General features: G+C 37.7%; 1 protein-coding gene across 2 annotated transcripts; it reads left to right on the plus strand.

Annotated features, from left to right (window-relative positions):
• Positions 1–5,554: 5,554 nt before the first annotated feature.
• On the plus strand, positions 5,555–9,098 carry LOC127497851 (C-X-C chemokine receptor type 3). Of its 2 annotated transcripts, XM_051866617.1 has the most exons (3): positions 5,555–5,699; positions 6,313–6,693; positions 6,897–9,097. In XM_051866617.1, exons 2-3 carry the CDS (start codon positions 6,316–6,318, stop codon positions 7,509–7,511), a joined length of 993 nt encoding a protein of 330 aa, XP_051722577.1. In that variant the 5' UTR covers positions 5,555–5,699; positions 6,313–6,315; the 3' UTR covers positions 7,512–9,097. The 2 variants fall into 2 exon arrangements, with proteins under 2 accessions (XP_051722577.1, XP_051722574.1); XM_051866614.1 differs by lacking the exon at positions 5,555–5,699 and having other exon boundaries at positions 5,750–6,693; positions 6,897–9,098.

Consider the following 9,098-nt stretch of genomic DNA (forward strand, 5'->3'; position numbering starts at 1 on the left):
TGCCATCCTGTCAGTCATCGAAGGCCATTCCCTCAGATACATGCCCAAGAAACGGATTTGCCCGCTCTACTGGAGGAGGGTGCCAAGATCTTTGAGGAGCTGCATCTCACACCAGAGCAGGTAAGAAATGAGAATGGCTGTCATTAAAACAAGTGTGTTGTTAAATCAAGTGGCAAGTGCAACTTGTATTGAAAAGTGCAATACAGTTATTATCAGAATGTCAAATTCCCAATATATAAACATTACCTAATTCATTAAGACTAGATTCATTCCTTTGTGATAATTACAGCTCTTTTGATAGTTCAATTCTTTTTTGAGTGCTTGTTAGTTGAGGAAAAGACCAGGGAACAGAGAAAGTCGAGAGTGTGGTTTGATCAGAGAGCAGGGAGAGTTACTGCATCATCGTTCCATGAGGCATCCAGGACAGAAAAATCTTCATCTTTGATTAAGAGAGTTTGCTATCCTCGCTCCTGTCAGTTTTCTACTGAAGCATCCAGGTATACATTATTGTGCTGCAGAGATGTCCTGCCCTACGTGTCATGTTCTACAGACTTAAGAAAACATCTTTGTTTGGTACAGAACCTTGCAAAAATCACCATTTAAATGTGTTAAATTAAAATGAGAATAATTATATAAATATGATCATTCCCTCCAATATCGTAAATCATAACGCATTTGCAATATTAGTCACAATCACAATTAGATATTTTTTTTTTTAAATGTTAAGCCCTAATATAAGTGTAGGAATGATCATTTAAAGCTAGGAATTGTACTCCAAAATATTCAAAACAAAACATGGCTCACTTTTGTGTTGTTTTCATCAGATGGGGTCTAGAAAATGAGGACACTGCCAGAGAGTCATACCTGATGGCAATGCAGGATCTCCATGCAGACCTCAACGTTGCAGCATCAGGGCTTATCAACCCCGAGCTGCCATGGATCGGTGCATCACCAGATGGTGTGGTGACCTGTGCTTGCCATGAGCATGGCGTGTTAGAGATTAAGTGTCCTTTCAGTGCAAAAGACCGCACTCTACATGAATGTGTCAAAGACTCACAGTTCTGCCTGACTGTCACTGAGGAAGGTGTAATGAGCCTAAAGCTCGATCACAGATACATGTATCAAGTTCAGGCCAAAATGCGTGTAGCAGAGGTAACATTTTGTGATTTTGTGGTGTGGACACCGCAAGAACTTTTTATACAGCACATCCCATTTGATGGTGTGTTTTTTGATAAGGCATATTTAAAGGTCATTAACTTCATTAAAACAGGGATACTACCAGAGCTGTTGGGTAAATGGTTTACTGTCCCACGCCTCTCCGCCCCTGCAGCCTCTGAGAAGACACCTGTGGGATGTTACTGTGGTAAGCCTGTTGATAATGCAGACATCCTCTCTTGCACATCTGAGCAATGCAAGCAAAAACACTTCCACAAGTCTTGTCTGAAACTGAGCAGTGTACTAAAGATTTGGACATGTTTGGAGGGCAGGAAGCAAAAAAAGAAAAATAAGAAATATAAAGGTAAATTGAGCCTCATTCTCATCAGTGTTAACACAAAGCTATGAAAGGGAGTCAAACTTGGACTAGCTTTCAGAAATCCTGACAGGAAAGTAAAGACAACCATTAATTTAGCATAGCTTGGAAGGCCTGTGAGTTCCTGTACCATGTCATCACTTCCTTTAAAGGCCTCTTCGTTTAAAGACAGCTCATCAAGTTTGTCCTTCAGGCGATGAACCTCAGCTCTAAGTCGTGTACACTCGTTTGTCAGTGCCTCACCTGTAGCTTGGCAGGCTGTATTCGAGCATGGTCCCACAATGCCTGGGTTATGAATGGCCTGGGAGTAATTGTGCTCACCCTGCATGCATTCTGCCCGTACTTACATGGTGTCATCCTCAGTGGCATAGATGATGCTGGAAGGCACTACAGTCTCACGGTCTGTGTCAGGCAAAGTCTCAGTCCTTTTCCGCTTCATGATTCCTGGCTGCATGTCAATATCCATAGATTAGGTTTCTTTTACATGTCATAAGGAACACTTTCGAGCCCAACCTTTAGTGTAATCGTTTGTTTTACTCGCGTTTTCGCAGTTTCCCCTATTAAATCCAGTCATGCAGCAGGTTCTTTTGCCACTCAGTCCAGCTGAGGTCCAAGCCTCGACTCGTTTCACTTGAGAAGGGCATCTCCACGGCCGTTTATGAGCGCTATTTATTCATATTAAACATTTAACATTTTAAAGTTAAACATTTAAAATACTTACAGTCTACACAACAGTCTCCATGCTCACAGCGTCACAGACATTAATATTTTAACGATTTATAAAAGATGAATCACTGTCTGGCCATCTGGGATTTTGGTATGAAGATAAATGTTACTATGATTATAATTTTTTGTAAGTATTGTACCACATCGTGTGTGTATATTAGCACCATTTGTTGTTTTCTTGTGGTATGAGATAGAGCGTTTGGACCCGGAAGCGCTGCAGCGTGACGTCAGACTTAACAACCGAGGTGGCTCATGTGAGTCATGACTGGCAACAGAACCAGGAACTATAATCAAGCAGCGCTTAATATACAAAATACTAACTTATTTAGCTTTAAACGAAACTGTTGTAATCCTTATAGTATTCCCGTTTTTACAAAATGTAACTGTATTCTGATTACTTTGTTTTTTGACATAACTGTAACGAATTACAGTTACCAATTTTTTTGTATTCTGATTAGATGACACGAAAACAGAAAGAACATTTAAAGACTAAGGAAAATAAATAGGCTGCTAATAATAATAATAATAATAATAATAATAATGTGGTACATAACTGAAACAGAAGACTTATGTACGGATGTGTGCATTATGTACTGTGTACAGCTGTATATGTATTTACATAATATCTAATTATTGCCTCTCTCTCAAGTACTGAGAATGAATGAGAAAAACAGGCAGTAATTGCTGTGTTAGCTGTTTAAGCTGGAGATAGCATGGGGGGGAAATGATGTTTTAGTGCACAGAGATCTGTAAAGTTTGTCTGACAGCAGAAGTTGACATTTGCCTATTGTGAGCTTCGGGTTGCGTCAAAAGCAAATAGAACCCATTATAAACACTGACGCTGTCTACACGATACAGTATATGTATTCAGTGACATACTCCACACACTTGAGTCAGAGAAACAGCTCTTCTGAGTCTTTGTTCAGACTTTAGACGAGGCACAGGAGAGTTTGCAAAGAAACTTTTGTTGAAAGATGAAGCAGCCAAATGTATTGGACCTATAGTCTCAACCTCAGATGTCACGCCTGTGGACCATTGGATGAACGTCTGATGCAAATGGGACACTTAACTGGAAACACTTCAGTTTCGAAGTTGTCATCTGGTTGGTTGAATTATACAGGATGTCCGGGAGATGCGTGTTTCGTGTTCTTTAGCGGGCCGCCTGGAAAAAAATGCTGTGACGCTAAACCCCCTCGTGGAAGAAGAACTCGGTTGTGTTTACAAGCGCCTACCAGGATCAACTAAACGCTGGATTTTTAAAAGTATGTGAAGTTCATGGCCCCATTGTTGCAGTAAACTTGCACAACGCTCTTGAATTAATAATTTATAGATAAAAGCTGGTCTGTTATTGCAGGGACATGGACTTTTCACGACATTTTCACGCCCCTAAACATGATGTGGAACAAAACGAACTGTGATTGGTTGCATTACATGTCAGTCAAACGTCCTCTTGGGCGGTCCTTGGTCAATGAAATCTGCCATAGAGTCCAGACCTTCTGCCGTCAGTCTATATTGGACCTGACAGCAGCTACTTCGCAAACCTTAAGTTAATGATTTCATAATGCTTTGTCTGTAAATGAAGGTTTTATATGGATGTTTTCAAAACGCTTACCATGTGCAGTGTGCAATGACCATGTGCAATGACGTTAATCAATCATAACAGTGGCTGTTTACTGACAAGCCCCTTAAAAACAGATCATTTCAGACAGAGGGTCAGAATGAAGGTTGAAAAATAATAGTTTTTTAAATATACATATATATATATATATATATATATATATATATATATACACATACATACATACATACATACTTCAAAAAAAAAAACTTTACAAAACATTATGTTAACTTTAAGGAACATAATCAAAATTAAAAGAAAAATTCCATGTCATTACCACTTTAAGAACCAACTTCGGGTTTGCAGTCTCTCATTGTCATCTTTCTTTATCAGATCAATTTCTACTGTGGAATTTTCATGCTCTCCTGCATCAGTCTTGACCGCTATCTGTCCATCGTCCATGCAGTGCAGATATATTCTCGTAAAAAGCCCACGGTGATTCACTGTTGCTGCCTGATAATCTGGCTCTTCTGCCTTACCCAGCTGAGAGCAGCCTTAGCTCGGCTAATCCTTCTGACCTTTGCGGCTGGCCCTGATGTCTCTGTAGTGGTTAAACATGAGATATAATTCGTCTTTTATATATCTAACGGTGATCTTTGGTGTCATGAATCGATAATTTGTTCCCTGGCAAATCATTTTGACTGAGGGCAAAGTGAAGTTTCATAACTTTATACATTTAGGCTATTTAACTTTACCGTTAGCGTAGAGCGCTGACTTTGTACGATTGACTGAATTGTTTGCTCGCTCGAAGCCATGTGAATTATGCCACTGAACAAAACATGACGAAAAACGCACTGCTGCATTATTATAACAATAGTATTTTTACTTTTTTTTTTTTTTTTTTAAAGAAACATCTAAAAGCAATATGACCGTCTCAAATAACTCAGTCGATATCGGACATTGCATCTGAGCATGAAACTAAACACTGATGCAGCGCATTTAGCATCTTAATAAATGTTGATATCCCGACCCAACGCATCCTATATTAATCAGATAAGCTATTACAACTTTCATCTGCAAAAGGTTTGCGAATGCAAACGTGAGTTTGACCGAAAGTGTAACTCCGATTGTGCTTTAAAAAGTGTCACTAATATTTCAGCATTATTTTGGATTCAATTTGCACTTTCTGATATTTTACAGTATGAAAACCACTGATGATTATTGCTAAATTAATTATGAATAGAATTTAATTTTCAGCACAAGATAAAAGCTTGGCGCTGCACAGCTTTCACTGAACTGTACTTTCATCTATCTTGTCAAAGTGAAACTAGACATCACTACGTGAATTCTGGGCCATTCTCTCTCCTCTCACGTCTTTTGACGCATGCTGTGGAAAACTAAACAATCAGAGCTCAGGGCGCCGCCCAAAGTGCTGCTATAACCGATCAGGAGAAAAAAGAAAAAATACATTTCGATCATCGTTTACATGATCGATCGTCGCTGTCACGGTCAAGTACTCTCGAGTACTCGGTCGCTGTTGCACATCCCTACATTTTACCCTGTATTATTTTAATAAAATAAGAATCTTGCATAAGAAAATATAGTTTCTATAGCCTGTGCTAATTCTGTTCATTAGTGGTAGAATCAATAAAAAAACCACATCTTCCGTATATCATTTTATTTTATTTATTTATTTTTTTTAAAACGGGAAAAGGAATGAACACAAAAGTACACAGACCAATAATGTTGTTGTGGTTAGCACATGTGACCCAGTTTAGTGAGAATGAAACATAATGTTCAAGTTATTCTGTCATTTTCAGTAATCATCTACCAGGGTTACTACAGCACACACACTACTGGCCTGGCAAAATTACAAAAAAGCAGGTATGTTTTCTTTCTTTCAAACTTGTCCTTTTTCCAACTATCTATTTTATATCTCCATCCATCATATATCCGTACTATACATTCATAATGGTCACATTGTATCATTGCTCAAATGAATGTTTAATTGTTGTACTAATTTTACATTTGAAAATTATCAGTGATCATTGTATTTTACTTATTATTGGATTTATTTATTTCTATAATGTTTAGTGCGTGCATTTTGCTTCCTTTGTGTTGATATGTAGTACGAAAGAGCTTCACTTCCAATTACGAAGAATTATTTTAAGACTTTAAAAAAGTTAAATGTATATTTCCATCCCATGTAAGCTATAAACTAAAGTAATTTTAAACTTTAAACAGACTTTAAACCACCACATTCACATAAAATGCTGCCACACACACAAAATAGCACACTCAAAGTTTAACATCTCACATTTAAAACACTGACTCATGAACATTAAAAAATTATAGCTGAAAATAAATAAAGAACTACGGTCTTGAAAATAAATGACAGAAATAGATACTAATTCTAATGTATGTTTCTATGCAAAAGATGAATGTTGATACAAAGACCACCTTCAGAATGGATAATATAGCCTATGTTTCTTTGCAGAAGATGAATGTTGATACAAAGATGACTTTCATAATGGAAGACCTTCACTTTTATGCTGATTACAATGACAGCTACAGTGGGATTTATGAAGACGACTGCTGTGGACTTGTGTGTGATCAGGAGTCTAGCATGCACTTTGATTCCATTTTCATTCCGGTCCTTTACTCTCTGGCGCTGGTAGTGGGGCTGGTGGGAAATGGGCTGCTTCTGGTGGTACTGTGGAAGAAAAGGCTGGGCTTTAACGTTACAGACATCTTCATCCTTCACCTGTGCTTAGCAGACACTCTGCTGCTGCTGACGCTGCCCTTCTGGGCTGTAGAGGCAGTGAAAGGGTGGATCTTCGGCACAGCGCTCTGCAAACTGACTGGAGCTCTGTTCAAGGTGGGCAAAATCTTTGAGGCCAAGAAGTTTTGGTGGTACACTGCTTCTCCATTTTTTGTTTTATGTATATCTTCAGTGATTGAATAATATTAATTACAATATTCTATAGGGTATACATTCTGTTGGAAGTGCATTCTTAAAATATTGCTTTAAGAATCAACTTCAGGTTTGCAGTCTCTCATTGTCACATCTTTCTCCATCAGATCAATTTCTACTGTGGCATTTTCATGCTTTCCTGCATCAGTCTTGACCGCTACCTGTCTATCGTCCATGCAGTGCAGATATATTCTCGTAAAAAGCCCATGGTGATTCACTGTTGCTGCCTGATGGTCTGGCTCTTCTGCCTTCTGCTCTCCATTCCTGACTGGATATTCCTTGTGGCCGTCGAGGACAGCAGACGTCAGGATAAATCAGAATGTGTTCCGGTTTACCACTCTGATCCTGAATCTTGGCATCTGGCCACTCGTCTGCTCTACCATATTTTGGGTTTCGCTCTTCCTGCACTAGTGATACTGTTCTGTTACTCTTGCATTCTCGTGCGGGTGAGACGTGGCTCTCAGGGCATGCAGAAGAAGAGGGCCATCCGTGTCATCATAGCCCTCGTACTGGCTTTCTTCATCAGCTGGACACCCTACAACATCACCCTAATCGTTGACACCATACAAAGCAACCAGATTATCTATTCCACTAACCAAATATCTTGTGACAGCAACAACACAGCATTGAATGTAGCTCTTACAGTTACTTCCACATTGGGCTACTTACACTGCTGTGTCAACCCAGTGCTTTACGGTTTTGTGGGGGTGAAGTTCATCTAACTGTCGGTAACTACAATAAATGGTTTTAATAATCCTTTTAACTCTATAAGAATGGGGAAGTCCATGCTACAACGAAAATTACAGAGGAACTTTATAGTTGGAATCACTTTCAGAATGACTTTTTTTTCAGCTGAAGAATGATAAAAACATTGACAACCATAATCCAACCAATTTTAAAGAGCTCGGGGGTTTAAACCAACAGACGACAAAACTGCAGCACACCACTTATAATAAACATAACATTATCGTCCATTGGTGTGGACTGTAATATTTATCTTTATTCTTATCTTTATAGTTATCATTCTTGGTGTGAACAGATCTTTAGTCTCATGACTGCTGATTAGCATGCATGAATATAGAAAAGTCTTTTATCTTACATTTGTATATTTCTATTTGCACATGTGGCAGCTACTTTAGGTTATTTTTTGCATTTCTCAAATATACCTGATTGCTTACAGCTCACATTTTAGAGAAAGATAAAACAAGTTTCTATTTCGAGAAAATAGATCACCCTTTAATACTTGGCAGATTTGTCCAATGCATCAGACTTTTGAAAAAGAGTGAGCAGCTGATTTTACAATTATATAGCCAACATTTTGAAGTTATGTAGTGTCTAGAAGTGTTCCTTATTTTACATTTTAATTATCTTATGTTTTTATTTTTTTATGCTGATGATGTGATTTTAAATCAATTTCAATTTGTTATAGCCTAAATAATAAAAAACTCTATACTTGTCATGTAAAGCAGAACTGCAAATGTGTATTTGTGTATGCTTACTGTCTTTTTATATTTTGATACAGGCTATAACTTTTTCAATTTTTTTCAGTTGTGTTTGCATAAATCCTGTAGCTACAATGAGAAATCTGTTTAATTAATGCTGTAAAACTGCAATAAAATAAAATAGAAATTACAATGTAGACACAGTAGGTATATGACTAATACACATTGTCAATATGTAGGCCTATTACATTTTTTGTAGTATGAGATTGTGATGTGCAACAATTAAAACCAAATTTGCAATAATTATAATTCATGCTAGCAATGTGTTAAAATATGCTAACAACACGCTAATTCATGCTAGCAATATGTTAATTCATGTTGGCAACATGAATTCTCATGCCAACCTGTTAAAACATGTTTACAAATGTGTTAAAACATGCTAGCAACATGCTAAATCAAGTTAGCATTGTGATAAAACATGCTAGCAAATTGTAGTGCATACAGTAGGATACTGTATTTAGTTCATACGTCCTATCAAACGGCTAATCTGCTGAAATCACGTGACTTTGGCGCTCCGAGTCACTGATTCAATTCGTAAAGCTCCGAAGCAGTGTTATGAAATCGGCCCATCACTATATTGTTAAAAAGTCATTATTTTGTTTTTTTGGTGCACAAAAAGTATTCTCGTTGTTATATAATATTAAGGTAGTACCACTGAACTCATGTGAACTGTTTTAAATATGTTTTTAGTACCTTTATGGATCTTGAGAGAGGAAATGTCATTGCTTTGAATGCAGGCCTCACTGAGCCATCGGATTTAATCAAAAATATCTTAATTTGTGTTCCGAAGATGAATAAAGGTCTTAC

Source organism: Ctenopharyngodon idella, chromosome 16, assembly GCF_019924925.1.
Source record: "Ctenopharyngodon idella isolate HZGC_01 chromosome 16, HZGC01, whole genome shotgun sequence".
In the NCBI taxonomy this organism is placed as follows: Eukaryota; Metazoa; Chordata; class Actinopteri; order Cypriniformes; family Xenocyprididae; genus Ctenopharyngodon; species Ctenopharyngodon idella.

Excerpts from the sequence above, each read along its gene's own strand:
- LOC127497851 (XM_051866614.1), top strand. The coding sequence starts at position 6,232 with ATGTATGTTTCTATGCAAAAGATGAATGTTGATACAAAGACCACCTTC. Across the intron at positions 6,694-6,896 it reads TGACTGGAGCTCTGTTCAAG|ATCAATTTCTACTGTGGCAT; the intron begins GTGGGCAAAATC and ends TTTCTCCATCAG.